This window comes from Loxodonta africana, chromosome 12 (assembly GCF_030014295.1).
Source record: "Loxodonta africana isolate mLoxAfr1 chromosome 12, mLoxAfr1.hap2, whole genome shotgun sequence".
NCBI classification, from domain to species: Eukaryota; Metazoa; Chordata; class Mammalia; order Proboscidea; family Elephantidae; genus Loxodonta; species Loxodonta africana.
The window spans coordinates 57,909,908-57,934,597 of record NC_087353.1 but is presented as its reverse complement, the minus strand read 5'-3'; the positions used below and the strand labels follow the sequence as shown (position 1 = coordinate 57,934,597).

Below are 24,690 nucleotides of genomic sequence, written 5' to 3'. Positions count from 1 at the left end.
CTGGTGCCCCAGTGCCCCCCGAGCTGTGGTGAGGAAGGAAGATGAACCCCTTTCTACTACCCCTGATCCAGACAATCTGGTGAAAGTTTAGGGGCTGCTGGGTCATTTATGAAGTCCTGGTGGCACAATGGTTAAGAACTTTCCTGCTAACCAAAAACGTTGGCAGTTCAAACCTACCAGCTGCTCCTTGGAAACCATATGGAGTAGTTCTACTCTTATAGGATTGCTGTGAGTCAGAATTGACTCGACAGCAACAGGTTTGGGTTTTTTTGTTTGGGACATTTACAGTCTAGTGGTGGCATGCTGCTGTGACAGCCACCTTCAGTTCCAGCCTTGCATCCACGAAGGCTTCTTCCCTATTCAGGGCTGAGGGAGGCCACTCACAGACCATCTGCATTTGTTGTTGTTATTGCTAGGTGCTGTTGACTTGGTTCCGACTCATAGCGACCCTGTGCTGCACAACAGAACAAAACACTGCTCTGTCGTGAGCCATCCTTAAAATCGCTATTATGCTTGAGCTCATTGTTGCAGCCACTGTGTCAGTCCACCTCGTTGAGGGTCTTCCTCCTTTCCGCTGACCCTGTACTCTGCCAAGCATGATGTCCTTCTCAAGGGACTGATCCCTCCTGACAACATGTGCAAAGTATGCAAGACACAGTCTCACCATCCTTGCCTCTAAGGAGCATTCTGGCTGTACTTCTCTTAAGACAGATTTGTTCGTTCTTTTGGCAGTCCATGGTATATTCAATATTCTTCCCTGACGCCACAATTCAAAGGCATCAACTCTTCTTCAGTCTTCTTTATTCATCATGCAGCTTTCATGTACATGTGATGTGATTGAAAATACCATGGCTTAGGTCAGGTGCACCTTAGTCCTCAGGGTGACATCTTTGCTCTTCAACACATTGAAGAGCTCCTTTGCGGCAGATTTACCCAATGTAACGCGTCTTTTGGTTTCTTGACTGCTGCTTCCACGGCTGTTGATTATGGATCCAAGCAAAATGAAATCCTTGACAACTTCAATCTTTTCTCCATTTTTCATGATGTTACTCATTGGTCCAGTTGTGAGGATTTTTGTTTTCTTTATGTTGAGGTGCAATCCGTACCAAAGGCTGTGGTCTTTGATCTTCATTAGTGTTTCAAGTCCTCTTCAGTTTCAGCAGGCCAGGTTGTGTCATCTGCATAACGCGGGTTTTTAATGAGTCTTCCTCCAATCCTGATGCCCCGTTCTTCTTCATATAGTCCAGCTTCTCGTATTATTTGCTCAGCATACAGATTGAATAGGTATGGTGAAAGAATACAAGCCTGACGCACATCTTTCCTGACTTTAAACCAATCAGTATCCCCTTGTTCTGTCCGAACAACTGCCTCTTGATCTATGTAAAGGTTCCTCATGAGCACAATTAAGTGTTCTGGAGTTCCCATTCTTCGCAATGTTATCCATAGTTTGTTACCATCCACACGGTCGAATACCTTTGCATAGTCAATAAGACACAGGTAAACATCCTTCTCGCATTCTCTGTTTTCAGCCAGGATTCATCTGACATCAGCAGTGATATCCCTGGTTCCATGTCTTCTTCTGAAACCCGCCTGAATTTCTGGCAGTTCCCTGTTGATATGCTGCTGCAGCCGTTTTTGAAAGATCTTCAGCAAAATTTTGCTTGTGTGTGATATTAATGATATTGTTCTATAATTTCCACATTCAGTTGGATCACCTTTCTTGGGAATAGGCATAAATATGGATCTCTTCCAGTCCGTTGGCCAGGAAGCTGTCCTCCATATTTCTTGGCATAGACAAGTGAGCACCTCCAGCACTGTGTCTGTTTGTTGAAACATCAATTGATATTCCATCAATTCCTGGAGCCTTGTTTTTCACCAGTGCCTTCAGAGCAGCTTGGATTTCTTCCTTCAGCACCATTGGTTCCGGATCATATGCTACCTCTTGAAATGGCTGAACATCAACTAATTCTTTTTGGTGTAATGACTCTGTGTGTTCCTTCCATCTTCTTTTGATGCTTCCTCTGTCGTTTAATATTTTCCCTATAGAATCCTTCACTGTTGCAACTCAAGGCTTGAATTTTTCTCCACTTCTTTCAGTTTGAGAAAGGCCGAGTATGTTCTTCCCTTTTGGTTTTCCTTCTCCAGCTCTTTGCACACGTCATTATAATACTTTACTTTGTCTTCTCGAGAGGTCCTTTGAAATCTTCTGTTCAGTTCTTTTACTTCATCAATTCTTCCTTTTGCTTTAGCTGGTTGATGCTCAAGAGCAAGTTTTCACAGTCTCCTCTGACATTCATCTTGGCCTTTTCTTTCTTTCCTGTCTTTTCAGTGACCTCTTGCTTGCTTCATGTACGATGTCCTTCCACAACTCGTCTGGTCTTCGGTCACTAGTGTTCAATGCGTCAAATCTGTTCTTCAAATGGTCTCTAAATTCAGGTGGGATATACTAAAGGTCATATTTTGGCTCTCGTGGACTTGCTCTGATTTTCTTCAGTTTCAGCTTGAACTTGCATATGAGCAATTGATGGTCTGTTCCACAGTCGGCCCCTGGCCTTGTTCTGACTGATGATATTGAGCTTTCCATTGTCTCTTTCCACGGATGTAGTTAATCTGGTTCCTGTGTGTTCCATCTGGCGAGGTCCATGTGTATAGTTGCCGTTTATGCTGGTGAAAGAAGGTATTTGCAATGAAGAAGTTGTTGGTCTTGCAAAATTCTATCATTCCATCTCTGGCATTGTTTTTGTCACCAAGGCCATATTTTCCAACTGCTGATCCTTCTTCTTTGTTTCCAACTTTTGCATTCCAATCGCCGATAATTATCAATGCATCTTGATCGCATGTTCAATCAATTTCAGACTGCAGCAGCTGATAAAAATCTTCTATTTCTTCATCTTTGGCCCTAGTGGTTGGTACGTAAATTTGAATAATAATAGTATTAACTGGTCTTCCTTGTAGGCGTATGGATATTATCCTATCACTGACGGTGTCGTACTTCAGGATAGATCTTGAAACGTTCTTTTTGACGATGAATGCAACACCATTCGTCTTCAAGTTGTCATTCCCAGCACAGTAGACTGTGTGTCCAATTCAAAAAGGCCAATACCAGTCCATTTCAGCTCACTAATGCCTAGGATATCGATGTTTATGCATTCCATTTCATTTTTGACGATTTCCAGTTTTCCTAGATTCATACTTTGTACATTGCAGGTTCCGATTATTAATGGATGTTTGCAGCTGTTTCTTCTCATTTAGAGTCAGTCGAGCCACATCAGCCAACGAAGGTCCTGAAAGCTTTACTCCATCCACGTCATTAAAGTTGACTCTACTTTGAGGAGGCAGCTCTTCCCCAGTCATCTTTTAAGTGCCTTCCAGCCTGGGGGGCTCATCTTCTGGCACTATATCAGACAGTGTTCTGCTGCTATTCATAAGATTTTCACTGGCTAATGCTTTTCAGAAGTAGACCACCAGGTCCTTCTCCTTTGTCTGTCTTAGTCTGGAAGCTCAGCTGAAACCTCTCCTCCATGAGTGACCCTGCTGGTATCTGAATACCGGTGGCATAGCTTCCAGCATCACAGCAACACGCAAGCCCCCACAGTACGACAAACTGACAGACACATGGGGAATCCACATTTAGGTAACTTAAAATTGTCTTAGCTGTCTGAGGGCACCTCCTCTAACTTCCCAGTGTACCGAATGAATGTTGAAGGCTGCCTGTGTCCAGGACTGGTGACTTAGGGTCCTGTGGACAAGAACTGCTTTGGGCTCTTTAAGGGGAAGGTAAATAGCAAACATTCAGGGAAGCAAGATTTCTCGGTACTTGATGCAGTGAAGCCATGAAGTGTATTTGGGAATGAAAAACTAAAATGTTAAAATTGTAATAGTAAATTACCACATAAGGTAGATTTCCCTTTTTCCAAGTAGAGTTACTCTTGAAAAATTGTACGAAGTACATTTTTAAAAATCAGATATTTCCCCTCTGACTTACATCACAGTTTCTAATTTGCCATAGATTCTTTTTGTTTGCACCTTTGCCATAGCCTGGTTTCCTTCCCCTCACTTCAAACAGTACAGCTCATGGTATTGAAGTATGTAAGCAAACTTACTAGGCAAGTTCCCATCTAGAAGAGTCCCCATGGATGGATCCTTCCGTAACATGAATATTTGTCCCATAATTTAGCTATATATTGGATTGTCCTACAGCCCTCAACACTTATATTAGCAGATAAGACTTGGGTTTTCTTATTTTTTTGGCATATGCTCTGCGTTGTATGATTGAATGACTATTTAAATGGGCATTTAAAAATGATTTTTCCCAGGAAACCCATTTCTTGTTTAGGACATTGTAGTGGGTTCCTTCCTGTTGTATCAAATTCACAACTGTTGGGTCACTGTAAGTCAGAATCGACTTGACAGGTTTGTTTTTGTTTTTAACCCAGGCTGTTCTACCATTTTGGAGCTCTTTTCTTGAAACTTACCAAAGCAAACCAGCCAGTTTGTTATGTTTGCTTAGCTTGCTGCCCTCTGTCCCTGCCTCTTGGAATGTTCTTTTCTCTTTTCCCGGTGTCCTTTCCCTCTACAGTTTGGTTCAGAGTTTGTCTCTTTCCTGAAGCCTTTCCTGATTCTGTCCACTCTGTATTCCACTTGTCTGTAAACTGTGATAGAAATGCATTTAAATGATATCACTGAGTGGTGACCTCGACCTGTCCTTCTCAATTAGATTATAATCTTCTGGGGAGGCTGCCTTTTACTCGGGTCTCACAGACAAACCCAGAGGCATCCTGCCCAGAGTGAGCGCCTGAGAACGAGGACTGGCTCCCTGCGGTAGTGAATGAGCAGGAGGGGCAGATGACTGTAGCAGATGAGGGATTCTGAGGAAGGGCCGGACTTCTTGCTTAGTGTAAGATCACTGTTCAGAATGAAGTAAAACCTCATTATTCTGTACTAATTAGGGGTGTGTGTCTGCATAATAGAAGCTTAAATTACAGAAGATGTCAGGAGAAATTTGCTTTATTTCCTAGTATTCATTGTTTTAAAAAAAAAAAAGTTAACTGTCTTTTGGGAACTTGTTTTAATGCCTAGATAAAAATTATTTTAATGGTATAAGTGCTAATAAAACAGCAGTTTTTTCTTTGTATCTTAGCTCCTCATTGTTGAAGAGTTGTTCCATTATTTATTTGCACAAGCCCCATGAAGTTTCAAAGCAAAGTAAGCTTTAATTCTACCAGGATGGTCATGCACATTCAGGGGTGACCGCATTTGCAAGGCTTTACCGTAGAGAGGTGGCAGTTGCCGAGCACCTAGCCAGCACCAGGCAGATGTGCTAGGACCTGGGTATGCTGTCTTACCCAGACCTCCTAGCAACCTTGGAGAATGGGCTGATGACAGTGGCGAAGACTGCTTGTTGAGCCAGGCTGAGTGCTGTATACCCATTGTATAATTTCATTCTTTGACCAGCAGTCCTGTGGGGCAGATACCGTTTTCATTTCCATTTAGAGCCAAGGAAACACACACAGGGAGGCAGGAGTAGTGAATGACTGAGCTGGGACCTGAACCAAGACCTGGCTGGGCACTCTCTCCACCATCCCATACTGTGTTTTCTGTGTTGTCAGAGCCTAATAACCAGTAACCAGGTGCCATCGGGTTGACTCCAACTCATGGCGGCCGTGTGTATATCAGAGTAGACCTTTGCTCCATTTTCAGTGGCTGGTTTTTTTTGGAAGTAGATTGCCAGGTCTTTCTTCAGAGGTGCCACTGGGTGAATGTGAACCTCCAACCATTTGATTATCAGCTGAGTGTGTTAACTGCACCACCCAGAGACTCCCAACGTTTAATTAAGAATATATTAATAAGTACATTGAGGTTGTCTAGAATTGTCTGTAGGCCATCCCTCTTAATTATCTGGTGCTGCTATAACAGAAATACTGCAAGTGTATGGCTTTAACAAAGAGAAATTTTCTTATAGTCTAGGAGACTAGAAGTCTGAATTCAGGGTGCCAGCTCCAGGGGAAGGCTTTCTGTCTCTTTGGGTTCTGGGGGAAGGTCCTTGTCATCAGTCTTCCTCTAGGAGCTTCTTAGCACAGGGACCCTGGATCCAAAGGACGAGCTCCCCTCCTGGTACTTCATTCTTTGTGGCATGAGGTCTGTCCACCCCCTCTCTTTCTGCTCACTTCTCTCTTTAATATATCAAAAGAGGTTGACTGAAGACAGAACCTAATCTTGTAGATTGAGTCCTGTCTCATTTACATAACTGCCTCTAATTCTGCCTCATTAATTCAGGATTTACAGCACATAGGAAAATCATATCAGATGACAGAACAGAGGACAGTTACACAATACTGGGAATCATGGCATAGCCAAGTTGATGCACATGTTTAGGGATCACAATTCAATCCATAACAATATAATAATCTCATGTGAAAGTGTCTACTGTGGATGCCTAATCTTTAGATACTAGATTTTTTTGAAGTTTTATCATGGTAAAATACATATAACACAGAGCTTGTCGTTAGATGTTAGCTTTTGCAGGATGCATTGCCCAAGTTAGGTCAAGTTTTTTGTAACCAGTTTTGATTGAGGAATTAAAAATTCTTCTTGTAAGCTTTTGCAGGGTGAGTAAGTAAAGGAAGTTAGCTCTTGAAAGACCTAAGAGAAACATTGGAGTAGTCAGCATTACAGTACAAGTAATGCCAAAAGAAAATTTAAAGAAAATGATAAAAACATCTTTTTAAAAAAGAAAAAAAAAAAAGGCAGCCCTCTTGCACAGCAAATGAGGGATACAGGATGGGTAGGGAAGAGAAACTATCCATGGGAGGGGTGTTTTTGTGCTTGGAAGTAGAGAACTGTGAACACACAGCAAAACGTTATCAAAACCCTTGTCTAGTTTATTAAAGCTTTTTTCACGCCACTGTAATGACATAACGACATCTCGTCTTAGCATCAACCCTAAGATGCTGAGGTGTAGCCACAGAGGGAAAGATACTCAAATGGCTCCCTAGAAGACAAGAGCCTGCAAGAAGGCGGGAGAGGAGGGGAGAGAAAGATGCTGAGAACAATAACATTAACGGAGAGTTCATTAGTGAGTTTTGTTCTCTTTGTGTCTGTTTTAAGAAAGTGGTAATAAATGTGAAGGTTAATACTTGGTATCTTTCACTAGGCAAGTAACTTGTTAAAGTTGATACTGTGTATCTTCTGTAACTGGCACTTTTTGTCATTCAGCACACAGATCTTCTGAATGCCTAGCACATGCTGATCAGTTTGCTGGGCACGGGTGGGAAGTGGGGAACAATACAGCCATGCTCCCTGCCCTCATGGAGCTTGCAGCCTCCTGAGTTACACTGAGACGCTGAAGCGTAATTCTAAGATTCATTATGCTTATGGAGGATAAGAGCTTATATGCCAGTAGAGGGTATGATAAAGTGGTTTGTATGTGTTTTGACAGGAAAACCAGCTCTGTCAATACAGAAGCATTTTGAAGACCAGAATTGGGGGCTCCACATGCATTTCTAAAAAGGGAAAAGGGTGTTCTGACATAAAGAAGAGACTTTAGAAATCCTGGAGAAAGGTGTGTTTTATAGATGATTTGTTTTGACCTTGCTCAAACAAAACTATTTTCAAATGTTACTGGCTGTGCAGACTGATTTGCTCACCTGGTGTTGAAGTCTGTAAAATGGAAAGCTTTCTTCATCAGTCCTTGTTTAAGGTGAAATAGTGCATCCTGTTAACGGTTTAAGTAAGAATTGAGCTCCAGCATGTGTGGGGCCCACCATCTGTCCCCCAGGGTTGAGAGGTAGGTTATCACCCAGAACAAAGTTTCTGTGTGCTTTCCCAGTTTAGAAGTGAAACGTCCTTGCTATCTTACTTGGTGAAAACCTTCTCTTTCCCCGGGCTTGCTGAGTTTTTCTGTGACGTTTTCCCTCCCTAAGCCCCTTGCTGAGTCCCCAGCTCCTTTGAGTGTGATAAAGACTGGAGTGCTTGGAGCTCTTTTTTCTCTCAGATCAGCTTCATGGATAGGGTGAACTCCAGGTTGGCTGCCAGAAAGCCCCAGATGAGAGAAAATTCCTGTCCCTAGCCGTGGACATGTAACAGCCGTGGACATGTAACAGCAGTGGTTCCAGGAGATGGGAAAGTTTCCTGCTGAGGAGGAAGCCCCTGAAAACAGGGTGCTCGGTTAAGAGCTATGGCTGCTAATCAAAAGGTCGGCAGTTCAAATCCACCAGCTGCTCCTTGAAAACCCTATGGCACAGTTCTACTCTGTCCTATAGAGTTACTATGAGTTGGAATCGACGGCAATGGGTTTGGTGAGCACAAGGGCCAAGTCAGCCTCTGTGGCTCATTCCTGGCTTCCATTATTTATTTGTTTACTTGTTTGTTTGTTTGAACTCATTTGCTGTACCACTGGAAGAATGGGAAGAATGCCTTTGAGGTGGCATTAGCAGAGAGAAGAGGAGTTACCTGGGATTGGAAGTGATAGCTCTCAGTCTTTAATCTCAGGCACTTCCGATGATTCAGATTGCTATTGCTCAACCCAGAATGCATTGGGACACTTTGGTGTGTAGAAAGCATAGCTGTGTTGTGTTGCAATATCCTGGCCTGCGCTCACTCCCCTCTCTCGATGTCTTGAACTAGAAGAGTAGGGAAAAGTGGTGACAGCCTGTGGTGAGAAGGACAGATCTGTAGGTGTCTTCCACAAACCCCACCAACCAGACTGCCTTTTAAAAAAAACACACCCTGTGTATTTGGGTGTACACAGTTCATATGTGTTTTGCCTGGCAGGTGGAGACATTAGTAGAATTAGTCAGCTCCCCTCCCCAGCTGGCTATGAGGTGTGTTTGGACTGAGTAGGATGAGAACAAGTGGTCAAGGTGGACAAGATGCGGCAGACCAAACAAAAACCAAAATGAGCCTAAGACAAAATGCCCTGCTTATAGTGATAAAAATTACATGTACACTTGGACAAGAACCAGAATAAAACATAAATGAAAACCGGTAAATTTGGGAGTGGCAAGGTGGTGGGTGAAATTTTAAAGTTAAAAACATTTCAGAGTAAAAAAAATTTTTGTGCAAAAATAAAATGAAATACCCAGTATCTGGCCCAGAGGGCTCCAAACCAAAAAAACAGAACAAAACCAGTTGCTACTGAGTTGATTCTGACTCACAATGACTCTATAGGACAGAGTAGAAGTGTCCCATAGGGCTTCCAAAGAGCAGCTGGTGGATATGAACTGCCGACCTTTTGGTTAACAGCTGGGCTGTTTAACCGCTGGGTCACCAGGGCCCTTAAAGGCCCTTTTTATCATGTCATCCTGGGATATTGTCACCCTTGTCTTACGGATGAAGAGATTAAGGTGCAAAAATGAAGCACTTAGCTCAGGATGCATGGCTAATTGACAAAGTTATGGTTTGCGCTCATGTGTGAGCTTCAGTTTTCTTTCCTGTTCTGTGGTGACCTTGCGTGTTACCTCCCTGCTCTTAAGGGTTTGCCTGCTGCTTTGGGCCCAGCCATACCTCTCAGGAAAAGAGCTCAGGGACACTGGAAGAGCCAGTTAGGGTGGTCTGCAGGTTGTTCTAAGTTGTAAATAGAAACTCTCCCGCCCCCACTCAGGCAGACAGGCAGGGAGGCCAGTCTTTCATCATAGCTGCCGTGTTCTGGTTTAGACGCAGCTTCATTTTCTCGCGGGTAGACTCGGAAGCATACGGCCATATCTTTCTCCTGTGGTGCAGCTGATGGGTTCAAACCACTGAACCTTCAGTTAGCAACCAAGCACCTTAACCACTGCACCACCAGGGCTTGTGACGTTTAAACTGCACACTGAGCAAGAGCCCGCATGCTCGTGAACAAGGCCTGGATGGCAACAACCACAAAGCTTAGTTATGTTGGAGAGTGTTTCGGATTTTTTTTTACTTTATTGCATGTGATCTTTGTATCTGGAGACCTTGGTGAACCTCCAGATGCAGGACAACACAAGAGTCAAGTTCATGTCTCTCAAAGGCCCCTGTCTGGTAATCCTGAGGAAGCAGTCCCACATCGTGGGGCATCTATAGAACAGCTGACCTGCTCTCTTCAAAAATGTCAGAGTTAAAGAAAGGCAAAGGAACTGCCCTAGATTAAAGCATACTAAAAAGACCCAACAGGTAAATGCACACCTAAATCCTGAGTTGGATCTTACATCAGGGGAAAGGAAAAAAAAAAAAAAAGACAGTATTGGAACTGGCAAAATTTGAGTAAGGGCAGTACTTCAAGTGTTCTGTCAATGTTCAATTTCCCAAACTTGATAAATGTAATATGATCATGTAAAAGGATGTTATTAGGTGATGCCTACTGAAATGCTTAAGAGGAAAGGATGAGACTGACTGCTGCTTAGAGTTAAAAACTAAAAGTGTGTGTGTGTATACGTGGCCATTATTTTCTGATTTCTTACAGCCTGTTAGGAAGAAGTAGCTGTGGATTAGAGGTGTTTTGCTAGGCACGTGTGTACAGAGAACTTTGGAGGCACAGAAGAGGGACTGGTTAGTTCTGCAAGGGTAACCTCAGAAGTTCTTCATAGCTGTCTGAGACTGTGTCTAATCTGTGTGGAGGTTGGGAGTGGGTTTTCTGGACCAAGAGAGAGCATGAGGAAGAAAGATGACTGCCATGTGTGCCGGCTCACTGTGTTAGGGCTAGAAAGTGGGCGAAAAAAGGGCTGAGAAGCAGGGCTTTAACTGGTTCATTCTGGTTGGAACCCCTGCTTAGAATTTGCGTTTCCACCCAGATATACTGAATCAGAATCTACATCTTACCAAGATTCCCAGATGATTTTATGTATAACACATTTTGAGAACTACTGCTCTATTGCGGATCTCTCGGAATTGGTCCCTAACCAACAACATTAGCATTGCCTGAGAACTTGTTAGGGATATAAATTCTCAGCAGGGGTTCAAGCCAGAACAACTGGTTCAAAGCTCTGCTGAGAAGTAGGTAGGGGCTGCATTCTGAGTGGCCTCAAATGCCGTGCTGAGGTATGTGAATGTCTCCTACAGACAGATGCTTCCAGCTGCAAGTTACGATAAACTCCAGCTAACGTGGCTTAAACCTTGCCGTGCATGGAGTCAATTCCGACTCATAGTGGGCCTATAGGACAGAGCAGAACTGCCCCATAGAGTTTCCAAGGAGCACCTGGTGGATTCAAACTGCCGACCTTTTGGTTAGCAGTCATAGCACTTAACCACTACACCACCAGGGTTTCCTGTGGCTTAAACAGTGGGACATAAATCATCTCACAAAACAAGTCTGAAAGGAGCAAGGTTCCAGGGTTGCATAATTCAGCAGCTCAGAGATGTCTTTGCTAATCCAGGCATCTCTGTTTTTTGGCACATCCTTAACACGTGAGCATTGTTTCCTCTCTTCATTGCAAGGTAGATCCGTTGTTCCATAATGAAATCTAAAGAAGAAAAGGAGTATTTCTTTCTGAGTGTCCCTTATTAGGAAAGAAGACCTTTTCCAGAGCTGTCTTACCTTCAGATCCCTTAGCTGGGATGTGTCACTTGCAAGGGAACTGTGACTATGGTGATCAGCTTATCCTCCTGCTGGGGAAGGCAGTACCCTTTCTTGGAGGAGCCACCTGGCCGCCATCCTGGAACCATGGGGTTTCCCCAGCAGAGAAGGGAAGGGCTTGTTGGCTAAGCAGTCATTAGGGTCTACCACAATGGGGGAAAATGGTTTTCATTTTCTAAAGACGGATGGTTTGGGGGGAGAGGGGAGGCTATGATTTAAAAAAAAAAAAAAAGCCCCATGCACCCATTACCCCCACCACTTAACCAGAACAGCTGTTTTTGTTCCTTGCACGTTCATTTCCAGCCATTGTCCACTGCATTTATTCTTAATTAGTTCTAATCTTATTCTGTGTGCCATTTTGCATACATTTTTTATTTGCATATGTTCTTATATAGCATAAAATATTTTTCTACAGTTCTACGTCGCTCATAATTATGTTGGTAAATGTATAATATTTTGTAACATTGCAAGGCAGTTTATTAAGCCTTACTGTTATTGGATAACAGTAATGATAATAATAGCTAATACTTAACATTTGCCATGTGCAGGCACTGTTCTAAGTGCTCTACAGCTTTTAGTTTGTTTAATCTTCACAATGACTCTATGAGATATAGAGGAAACTTCAGCACAGAACAGTTAAGGAATTTGCCCAAAGCCCCACAGCTGAAAATGGGGAGCTGGAGGCAGAGCTGGGGTTCAAATGCAGGCACTGTGATTGTAGAGTTTGTAACTGTTGTGCTAAGCTGCCTCTGGAGAGTGTTGTGTTGTGCCTTTTTTTTTTTTAATATTAGAGATAGTACTATGATGAACATATTTCTGCATGTTTGTCCTTTGCACACATGTGCCTGGCGTGGTTGGTGGGGTTTGAAGAGTGCATGAGAGGTGAGGGAGTAGAGATGACAGAGAGACATTTCTCTAGAAGAATGTCACTTTTGAGAGGGACTGGGAAAAAGGAGGTGTTTTAATTTTCACGTGTTTGCGAGGGAGGAGGATCTGTTTTACTATTTTATCTTCCTCAGTGATAATTATCTGCTTGTGTCCGTTGTCCTACACAGTCAGTATGCTTTTCAGTGTTCGTGTGGGTTATGCTAACCCTCTTAATATGACACACGTTTTTAACTGTTCTTTTATTTTCAACTACTTTTAGTTTCTGTACATGTTCTTTTTAAAGTTATTTCTGCAGCTTCAATACCTTGAGACATCAGTGATGTCATGTTAAGGCTAGGTTTTTTTTTAAAACACATTTGTGTAATCATTTAAGGTTAGGCTTTACTTTAACTTCCCCAAGTTGCTACTCATCAAACCTGAAGCCCAGTTCTTTTTTACACACGTACATATATTCTTAAAGACATTCAACATTATAATCCAGTGAATTTTTGGACTTGCTGTTGCTTTCTTTTAATTTGTATGTTTGCCTTTGTCCTCACACCACACTCTTTAGTTATTGTTTCAGAATACATGATAAAATCTAGCAGGGCTTGCCTTCCTCAGCTCTGGTTAACTCTTTCTTTCTCAGAATTTGAAAACCGTTCTTTGTTTCATTTTCTAAAGTGAACTTTCAGATCATTTTGACATTGCTCTTAAGACACGTGTTTCATGTTGAAGGCCCTGTAGTTTGAGATCATGATAACATGTACAGCAGTTGAAGAGCTACTGTGATTGCTTCGTTTCTCATTTCCATTTCTGTTTAATTTCTAGATTTTGGATCATTGTTTGACTTGGAAAATGATCTTCCCGATGAGCTGATCCCCAATGGAGGAGAATTAGGCCTTTTAAACAGTGGGAACCTTGTTCCAGATGCTGCTTCCAAACATAAACAACTGTCAGAGCTCCTGCGAGGAGGCAGCAGCTCTAGCATCACCCCAGGAATAGGAAATGTGAGCGCCAGCAGCCCTGTGCAGCAAGGCCTCGGGGGCCAGGCCCAGGGACAGCCCAACAGTGTGAGCATGGCCAGCTTGGGTGCCATGGGCAAGAGCCCTCTGAACCAGGGAGACTCTTCCGCCCCTAGCCTGCCCAAACAGGCAGCTAGCACCTCCGGGCCTACCCCCCCTGCCTCACAAGCACTGAATCCGCAAGCACAAAAACAAGTAGGGCTGGTGACCAGCAGCCCCGCCACGTCGCAGACTGGACCTGGGATCTGCATAAATGCAAACTTCAACCAGACCCACCAAGGCCTCCTTAGTAGTAACTCTGGCCACAGTCTCGTGAATCAGGCCCAGCAAGGGCAGGCGCAAGTCATGAACGGATCTCTCGGGGCTGCGGGCAGAGGAAGGGGAGCCGGAATGCCGTACCCCGCCCCCGCCATGCAGGGGGCCTCGGGCAGTGTGCTGGCCGAGACACTAACACAGGTGTCACCCCAAATGGCCAGTCATGCGGGACTGAACACGGCGCAGGCTGGAGGCATGGCTAAGGTGAGTAGCTAGGTGCTTGATGCTTCCTGGCCTTACTTTTCCCAGAACCAAGTGATATGTTAAATGGGATCACGTGACCTGTTCCTGTTCCTCCTAGCAGGCTCTCCAAACTCAGTTTGGAAGGGACGGATCTGTTATCCGGAACCCTTCTTTCCCAGGTAAAAGATCTCTGCCCTATGTCTTTAGAATGAGTTCTCAAAGAAGCCACCAATAGGGTGGCTGGCAGGTCAGGCAGTTGAAGGTGTAGGGAATGTATTTGGACTGATTGCTGATTTTCAACTCTGAGGAAGATGTGTAGGCATAGGAGCACACACCTCTTGGGCATCAGCTTCTTGTTGCATCAGTGAACCCTGTAAGGGATGCATGACCTACGCTATGCCCAACTGACGAAGTCGTTACTCATGTATACCAGGACCAGGTGCTGTCGTGTCCACTTCAACTCTTGCCAACCATATGTGTCAGAGTAGAATTGTTTTCCATGGGGTTTTCAGACCATGATCTTTGGGAAGCAGATTGCTGGGCCTTACTTCTGAGGTGCTTCTGGGTAGGCTCGAACCTCCAGACTTTGGGCTGTAGAGCCAAGTGCATTAGTTGTTGGCACCACCCAGAGCCTCCTCGTTGTACAGCCATCCAGTAAGGTATTTGTCACCGTGGCCTCCATTTTAGTGATGAAGAAGGTGTGTTCTGAGTGTTTTAGCTCAACTACTTGCCACAATTACAGGGCTAAGAGGTGGCAGAGCTAGGGGAAGCCCAGGCCCCTGAGGAAACCCTAACATGGTGGCTCTCTAAGTGGGATTCCTGGGCCAGCAGCGTCAGCATCACCTGGAGACTGGTTAGAAATGCACATTCTCAAGCCTTACCCCAGACCTGCTGAATCAGAAGCTCAGGGGGTGGGCCCCGTTACCTGGGTTTTAAGATGCCTCCAGGTGGCTGTGAGGCCTGTGCGAGGTGAGGCCTTGCTCGGAAATGGTCTGGGCTGTGGTTGGCAGCCAGGAGCCTTGCAACTGGTGTGTAGAGTGGGAGATGAGCTTTGGGGGAGAGAAAAGGGCAAGACCAAGCTAAAAAGCAGACAGCTGAGAAAGATAAAAGCTGACAAGGGAGGAAGATCGAGGGAGAAAGGCAGGCTGGTTCCTGTTGCAGTAACAAACACTCCAGATGCTCAGCCACAAGAGGTTTCTAAACTGCAGCCACTGGCGCACTGTTTCAGGGAGTATTTGGTACAGCAAATTCCAGAACAGAAAAACAGTTTGGGCTGTTGTTTGGGTATGATTAGTCCCAAATGAGGGATGGGGAGATTAGGGGTAGAACACAGTTCCTCCACAGTGTTGGCTCGAGCATCCTGTGATGGCTACAAAGCCCTTCCTGTGACTGTCTTAGGTAAGGAGAGGCTTTTTTTTTTTTTTTTTAAACTTAATAAAGTGAAATAATTCGCAGAGTTAAAATAGCTTTTACCTCTTTTGAAACATTAGTTGTACCTGGTATTTGAAGAGGGTTCTGTGTGTGCATGCCTTTTTTAGGGTCTGGGGTTGAGAAGGGATTTCTAATGGATTCGTGGTTCCCGGGTAGATGATGTTTTTGCCTTCTTAATAGCCTCACCTCAGCATTTTATCTACCAAGTAAGAAAACTTTTTATTTAGAAGAATTCAAATCGTATAGAAAAGTAAGACACATTGCAGTGGTTCTCAAACTTTTTAGTCTTGGAACCGCGGAGTAATCTTAAAAATCAATGAGGGCCCAAATGATAGTTTTAAAAATGTGGATTACGTCTATCAGTATTTACTGTATTAGATATGAAAAGAATCTTCACATGTCATGAAGCCCTGGAAATTCCACTGTGTACCTGGGAGAGAATGAGAGTGAAAAGGGGAGAGAGTGTTTTAGTAGTTTATGAAAATGATTTTGATTTTGTGCCCCTCCCCAAAAGGTCTGGATCCCCGGACCACACTTTGAGAGCTGCTGATACAAATGAATCTATGAAAAGTAGACTTCGTAAACCTAACACAATATTGTTATCACATATAAATAAACAATTTCTTCACACTATCAGATGTCCACCAAACATTCAAATTTCCAGTTGTCTAATAATGTCATAATTTATTTTTATAAATTTTTACTTAAAATCTTAATAATCCGTATTTCGTTTGGTTAACATGTCTCTTGAGAATCTACTAATATGTAGAATCCTTACAGTTTATTTGTTAAAGAAACTGATAGTTTGGTGGTGGTTGTATGCTTTTTGTCCCGGGGAGTTGCCTGCAGTCCGAATTTTGCCGATTGTGTCTATTTATCATTTCACAGTCTGCTGTCTGCCCAGGTTTTTCCTATCATCCTTGAGTTCTGTTTGTACAATGTGAGCTCTCTTCCAGACAACACTTTGTGAGCGTTCGCTGTTTGGGAAGTGAGCCACGTGAGTGCTACGGTGGCAGTCAGCTCCATTTCCTGTAGGTGTCCCAGAGAGGTAAATGGGCTGGGGGCTGGAATTTTTGAAAGATTTGTCATACCCTTTGGGTGGGACACAAGACAAATAGTGATGAACAGATAGTAACAGCAAGAGGCAGGTTTATATTCAGCCATCCCTTCTCTATAACATCACTGTAGCACAGCCAAATAAGATCTTCATGTGCACACCTTTGAAAAGATAATTTTATTTTAAAAATTATTACTGTAAGTTGTGCTACCATTCTTGCTATCCTTTTCCAAATTATTCCACCACCACTATGGTGGCACAACTTGAAGAATGTAATCAGTGTCTGAATTGTAGATGTAGAAATTGTTGAAATGGTACGTGTGTTTTCACCAAAATAAAAAACGTTACAAAAATTATTACAAAGGAAGTATTCCCTACAAAATAACTTTAAAAAACAGCAGCTCACGTCAGCACTCCTTACAGATAACCACCTCTATACAGCCAATATTTATTAATACACTTTTTTAATACAAGATGGAACCAAAGGACGTAAGCACCTTGCCTGTTTACTTAATTACCAGTATGCCTTAGATGCCTTCCCATGTCAGCACATACAGATTTTTCTTGTTTTTTCTACTGATAGAAAAGTGTTCCATTATGTCATGCACCATAATTTGTTTACTTAGTCCCCCAATGACAAACATTTGGACTGTTTCTGCATCTTCACGAGTACAAACAGTGCAGCAGTAGATATATCCTTGTGTAGGCAAATCCACAAGCATTGTGGAATAGACTTCTGAAAAGCTAGACTACTGGGTCAAAGACTGTGTTAAATGTTTTTTGTTTTGTTTCTAGAAAGTAATCATGCACATGGTTTAACAACAGATAAATAGCATTAAGGGCAAGAACTGGAAAGTTCATCTCCCTTAGTTTTTGACCCATGATTCTCTCACCAAAGGCAACTGCTGTTTCTTATCTGTTCTGCCAGAGATGGTCTGTGCATGTAGAGGAGTGTGTGTAGATATCTCTTCTAAATGTAGAGTATAATATGCACACTTGTGCAAAAAAAGTGTATATATCATCCCTCCCATCACATACACTCTTAACAGTGTAAGTTGGAAATTTGTTCCATGTTGCATATAGCTCTCAGCCATTCTTAATAGTATGGTAGTCTTCCTAATTTGGGTGTATCTTGATTTATAGGAGTAATGTCTATTGGCTGGACATTATTGTTCCCAGTGTTCTACAATTGCAACAATTTTGCATTGAACTTACCTGTACATAACATCTTTGTATAGTTTCTGGATAAATTCTTGGAAGTTGAATTTCTAAATTAAAGGATATTACATTTTTAATAAGCACAAAAACCAAAAACCCAAACCCGTTGTCATCGAGTTAATTCCAATTCATAGCAACCCTAACAGAGATATTGCCAAATATTCTCCAGGAATGTTGTGCAAATTACACCCTCACTAACAGTGAATGAATTCCTGTTCCCTAGATCTCACCAGTACTAGATATTATCATTCTTTTTATTATTTGCCATTCTGTTATGTAAAAAAGCCATATTGTTCTATTTTGCATTTCTTTTTTATGCATCTTTTCATAAATTGGCATTTGTTTTTTGCTAATTGTTAGCATATAACCATTGTCCACTTTTCTCTCGAATGGTTTCCCCTTTTTTTTCTTGTTTGTTTGTAAGAACTCTTTGTATATTAAAGATATAAGCCTTTTGATAAGTGTATCCAAGCCTTTTCCCCCTTTTTTATTTGCCAAAATTTGTTTTACCAGTGATATGGCCACATTTGCTTACAATATGATAGCTGTGTTTTCGCCAAATGGATGTGTTCAGTTTTTATAGAAATGAATTTTTCCATTTTTCTCTTTATGGCTTTTGGGTTTTATTTCATATTTAGAAATGCTTTCCCTGTTTCAAAATTATGACACAGACTGCAGTTTTTTTTTCCCTTAGATCTGTAACCCAGAATATATTTTGGCTCTTACAAGAAGTGAGATATAGAAATCCAGTTCTATATTTTTCCAAATCATAGTTGCCCGAAAAACAAAAAATAATCTATTGCCTTCAAGTCAATTCCAACTCATAGTGACCCTATATGACAGGGTGGAACTGCCCCATAGAGTTTCTAAGGAGCACTTGGTGGATTCGAACTGCTGACCTGTTTTTTAGCAGCCGTAGCACTTAACCACTGCGCCACCAGGGTTTCCGTAGTTGCCCCAGTACCATTTATTTAGATATTGGTCATCTATGTTCTTGCCTGTTGACCTGACATGCCATTTTTGATATAGGCTTAATTCAGTTTTCATATACATGGGATTTGGGTCTAATTCTGGTCTCTCTCTCTCCCTTTTTTTTTTTTTGTTCCATAGATTTTATCCTAGCTGTACGAAGAATTTTAATGTATGATGGCGTGAGTTGCCCTTCGTTCCTTTCCAGGACACCGTTGTTTTCTTTGCCATTCTTATAAGTTACTCTTTGAAATGGGTGGATCTCCACTCTGGCTGTGCATCAGAAGTAGATGGGGCCTGAGCCCCTTTGCAGACCCATTAAACGAGGGTCTCGGGGGGTGTGGGCTGGGCATTAATATACTTTATAGTGCCTTAGGTGATTTTCATGGCAGCTGGCAGAGAGAAACCGCTGTTTCAAACCGTTTTCAAATTCTTAAAATTAAAAAAATTGGGGGCATTTTGATTGTGATTATATTGAATTTCATACATCATTTTAGGAGAAGTTTGACATTTTAACAGTTTTGTGGCTTCCTGAGTCTTCTTATCCTATAAATACAAATTACATCTTTTCCTGGAATCTTATATTGTTAAGGAGCATGACATCATTTTCTTCATATAGGTGTTATGCCTTTCTTATTTCTGAATGTATTATGGCTTTTTTTTGCTATTGGAGGTGAGTTCTTTTTATCCAACTGGCTATTGTTTTTAGTATAGGAAAGATGTTGATGTGTATATGTCACTTTGGTAATCTGGCTGCTTTATGGCGGAATTCTTATTTATTCTAATTCTTTTTCAGGTGAGTCGCTTGGTTTTCCAAGTAGACACTCATCTTTTGCATTATTGATACTTTTGTATTCTCCGTGCCAGTGTTTATGCTCTTAAGCATCCCTCTCTCGCATCTGACTTGAATAGAGATACATCTAGCATTTTGTTTTTAAGCATAATGTTAGCTTTGGTTTGTAGTCAACAAATGTATTTTCTAAATTGAGGACTAATCGATTCCTCATTTATCAACTGTTGGGTTTTATCAAATGCCTTTTCAACATCTATGGTGATTACCCCGTGATTTTGCTCTTTTATTTATGTGACAGATTATCTCAGTAGATTTCCTAATGTCAGACTGAACCATTCCTGTAATTATGAAATTAGAAGTTAATGTATTGCTAAATTTTATTTGCTAGTGTTACATTTAGAATTTTTGCTTCTCACTAATCAGTGTTGAAATTGACCCATAGTTCTTTTTTGTGTGCCATCTTTGCCAGGTTTTGATATCCATGTTATGTTAACATCTGTTCTCCAGAACAGTTTCAGTAGTGTTGGAAAGATCTGTTACTTCAAGGCTTAGGAGACTTCACCTGCCCAATTGTGGGGGCCTGAGCTTATTTTTGGGGGTGACTTAAGATCTTTGACCCTTCTTTTGCTATTTTCTATGGCTGTTGGTTCTTTTAGACTTGGTCTCTTGGGTGAATGCATTTTTCTTTTAGAAGAGTCTAAATTTACTTTATTTCTGAGAAATACTCAAAATATGTAACTCTTTAATCCTCATTTAAAAAAGTTATGAGGTAGGTACCCCTGTTACTTGCATGTTAAAGATTAAGAAATGGAATCCCACAGAAGTTAACTAACTTGATGATCACATAGTGAGTAGGCACAGAGCCAGGACTGGATCCCTGGTAGTCTGGCTCAGGGCCTCTTTTTTAATTGTGCTTTGGTTTTTGAGTGAAAGTTTACAGTTCAAGTCAGTTTCTCATGCAAAAGCTTATACACACATTGTTATGTGACTCTCGTTGCTCTCCCTATAATGTGACAGCACACTCCTCCACTCCGTTCTTTATTTCCCGTGTCTATTCAACCAGCTCCTGTCCCCCGCCCCCGCCTTCTCATCTTGCCTCCAAACAGGAGCTGCCCACATAATCTCACGTGTCTACTTGAGCTAAGACGCATACTCCTCACCAGTATTTTATGTCTTATAGTCCAGTCTAATCTTTGTCTGAAGAGTTGGCTTCTGGAATGGTTTTAGTTTTGGGCTAACAAAGAGTCCAGGGGCTGTGTCCTCTGGGGTTCCTCCAGTCTCAGTCAGACCATTAAGTCTGGTCTTTTTACTAGAATTTGAGTTCTGCATCCTACTTTTCTCCTGCTCCACCAGGGATTCTCTGTTGTATTCCCTGTCAGGGTAGCCATTGGTAGTAGCCAGGCACCATCTAGTTCTTCCGGTCTCAGGCTGATGGTCAGGGCCTCTTAATCACTAACTCATGCCACTTGTCTCTTTGGTCAGTTTTATAATTTATATCTTAATAGAAAATTATTTTCACCCAGGCTGTACAATTAGTTAACTTAGAGTTGTACCAAAATTCTTGTGATTTTTTTGCTTTCTCATTGTATGTAATTATTTCCCCTTTCTCATTCCTAGTCTTGTGTGTCTTGAAGAAATATTTTAAATAGGAAATGAGCCATTCCAGCAACATGGCAATAGTGTTAACAGGCATGATACAAATTTAAAATGAAACAAAACAGATTTCTCCATCCATTTCAACAGTAGCAGAAGGTGATATGTAATCATATTACCTTTTTTGGTAGCATGTTCTAGTTTTCTACTGAAAATAACCCAAATGCTTGTCTTTTAGAAGGAAAGCAAAAAAAGAACAATATATAATAAGTGGAATTCGAAGTGGTACACACACTGAAGTTATTCTGGCCATGGGGGGTTGAGAGTTGTTGGCTTTGCACAAAGAAGGTGGCAGAAGGAAGCCAGAAGCTGGTGGAAAAAGGAAGATACTTCGATGTATTTGGCCAAGAGGTCCAGAATCTTTCTAAGGTTGATAAAAATTTGCTCTTGTGGCCTTAGAAATCCTTTTAATCCTTTCTTATAACTAACAGGATCTGAAAAGGGACCAAAACAGTTTGTCTATAAACTTCTGGTAGCCAGGCACCATCTAGTTCTTCCAGTCTCAGGCTGATGGTCAGGGCCTCTATATCTTAATAGAAAATTATTTTCACCCAGGCTATACAAAAGATTAGAGTTTATTTTTTTAATAGGATTTTTGGAATATCCTTTTTTTAGAAAGTGATGAGAAAATGTAGATCATGCTTTACCTGGAGCTCTCCCTAAGGCTTTGACTTAGATGGAGGCTTTCCTGGACTCAGTCAGCCAACATTTTGGTCAGAAACCAGAAAGTGGTAGTTCTCAAAGTTGAGCATCTGACAGAACCACTGGGGGCTTGTTAACACATGTGGCTGGGCAACACCCCTGGAGATTCTGATTGAGGGACCTGGGGCGAGGCCTGAGATGCTGCAGTTCTAACCAGTTCCCAGGTGATGCTGGTCAGGGACCACACTCTGAGCACGTGTGCTCTACAGGAATGGCCTCACAGCGCAGGTGTGTCAGTAAAGAATTAGTAGGGCTAAGCTAGCTATTAAAGGGACCACTAGTCCACCTTCTCTATTTTGGGAAGATAATTAGAAAATTTCAATATTTAATAGTAAGAGAAGTGATACTCTACGTTTGTTTGATGCTGTCACTCTTTCATGTAAGGTTATCTAATCCTTAAAGTGATGCAGAGAAAATCAGAGAATTTTGTATCACATAAATCCTAAGTTAGCCTTTTTTAAAAGATCATAACAAAAATAAATTATCACTTTCTAGAATGAAAAGATTGAAAGCTTTGAATTAATACAGTGCGATGCGGGATATATGTAACTCTTGTGGTCACAAGTTTCCATCAGCAATTTTGAGCAGTTTTGTAACAGCTCAGTAATCTTATAACTTTAATGGAAGGTCTTCATAATTGTGCTCTAGAATGTGTGATTCAGGACATGCCTACCTTCCCATGATACTCATCCATGAATTAATTTCTTTAAACTTTTTAACTGTATATGGATATTAAATGTCTGGCATGGATAGTACTCCATCTGTTTATTAAGCTTAGTAGTAGCAGCAACAGCAGCAGCTCAGAGTGCCTACTACAGTTCAGCTCAGTGCTTAAGCACAGAGCTTGAGCTCTGGACTAAGCTACCTTAGTTCAAATCCAGGCTCCACCGGGTATTAGCTGTGAGGAAATTACTTAATCTCTCTGGGAAACCCTGCTGGCGTTGTGGTTACGACCTATGGCTGCTAACCAGGAGGTTGGCAGCTCAAATCCCCCATGAGCTCCTTGCAAACCCTGTGGGGCAGTTCTGCTCTGTCCTCAGGGTCGCTATGAGTCAGAATTGACTCGATGGCAGTGGGTTTTTGGTTTCTCTGGGTCTTTTTTTTTTTTTTTTTTAATGATCATAATAATAGTACCGACTGAAGAATCAATGCCTTTGAATTACAGTGTTGGCGAAGAATATTGAATATACCATGGACTGCCAGAAGAATGAACAAATCTGTCTTGGAAAAAGTACAGCCAGAATGCTCCTTAGAAGTGAAGGTGGCAAGACTTTGCCTCACGTACTTTGAACATGTTATCAGGAGGGACCAGTCGCTGGAGAAGGACATGATGCTTGGTAAAGTAGAGGGTCAGTGAAAAAAAGGAAGACTCTGAATGAAATGGATTGACGCAGCGGCTGCAACAATGAGCTCAAGCATAGCAGTGATTATGAGGATGATGCAGGTCTGGGCAGTGTTTCGTTCTGTTGCTCATAGGGTCGCTGTAGTGATTAAGGCTGTGTGTCCACTTGGCGGGGCCATGATTCTCAGTGGTTTGGCAATTATATGGTGTTGTGATCACTTCCATGATGAGATTTAATATAATGTGTCACCTCCATGATGGGATCTGCTGTGAGTAGCCAAGCAGTTGAAAGGAAGTTTCCTTGGGTGTGTGGCTCGCGTTGAATGTAAGTGGACTTTCTGGTAGGGCTTGTGGGCTTTTGCTTGTTGTGGATTCTGCAGCTGGCTCCTGTTTGTCTGCTCTGTGGTTCTTGGGACTTGAGCTAGCAGCTTACCTGCCATCTTGCCTGCCGATCTTGGGATTTGTCGATCTTTGCAGCCTGTGAACAAGAGCCTTTGTCTCTGACCTGCTGGTCTTGGGTTCACCAGCTCCTGCGGCTATGTGAATCAAGAGAAGCCTCCATCCTGTTCCACGGACTTGCGACCTTCCAGCCTCTACAACCTCGTGAGCCATTTCCTTGATATAAATCTTTTTCTGCATATAGTTATATGCTTTACTGGTTTTGCTTCTCTAGAAAACCCAGCCTGAGATAAGTCGCTATGAGTGGGAACTGACTTGATGGCACCTAACAACGGTAATAATAACAGCACCTACTTTTGAGGGTTGTTATGTAGCTCCTTGGAAACTCTATGGGGCAGTTCTACTCTGACCTATAGGGTCGCTATGAGTCGGAATCGACTCGATGGCAATGGGTAAGGTATGCAGCTTAAAAGGGAATAATAATACGTTTTATGGAATTGTGCTGCTTGAACTAGATCATGTATGTAAAATCTTTAGCACAATGCCTGGCATTTACTGAAAACCTTTCAGAAAACTTAACTGGCACTAGGTGCTTTGTTTGGGACCTGGTGGTGCAGTGATTAAGCATTGGGCTGCTAACCAAAAAGTCTGCAGTTCGAATTCACCAGCTGCTCCTTGAAAACCCTGTGGGGGGTTGTTGCATAAAGGATTCGAGATAGCCATCAAAAACTTGAAGTGATAATAACACTGCTTTTTCTAATGCCTTCTGAGGACATTTCTCTCTAATAATAAAAATTGTTGTTAGGTGCCATCGAGTCAGTTCCTACTCATAGCAATCCTGAGAAACAATAGAACGAAACATTGCCCAGTCCTATGCTGTGCTCACAGTCCTTGTTGTGCTTGAGCCCATTGTTGCAGCCACTGTGTCAGTTCATCTCGTTAAGGGATGGTCTACCAAGCATGATGTCCTCCAGAGACTGGTCCCTCCTCATAACATGTCCAAAGGACATAAGATGAAGTCTCCCCATCCTTGCTTCTAAGGAGCATTCTGGCTGTAGTTTTTCCAAGGCAGATTTGTTCTTTCTTCTGGCAGTCCATGGTAAATTCATTATTCTTCGGCAACACCATAATTCAAAGGAGTCAGTTCTTCGGTCTTCCTTATTCACTGTCCAGCTTTTGCGTGCATTTGAGGCGATTGAAAGTAAG

General features: G+C 42.2%; 1 protein-coding gene across 8 annotated transcripts in view; it reads left to right on the top strand.

Moving 5' to 3' along the window:
* Positions 1–24,690, top strand: part of CREBBP (CREB binding protein) — a 152,774-nt gene that overhangs the window by 15,754 nt on the left and 112,330 nt on the right. For 5 of the 8 annotated variants that reach the window (XM_064295460.1, XM_064295459.1, XM_064295461.1 and 2 more), the window contains exon 2: positions 13,229–13,941. In XM_064295460.1, coding sequence (XP_064151530.1) covers positions 13,229–13,941 — 713 coding nt within the window. The other 3 variants (XM_064295465.1, XM_064295464.1, XM_064295463.1) reach the window with 3 other exon arrangements.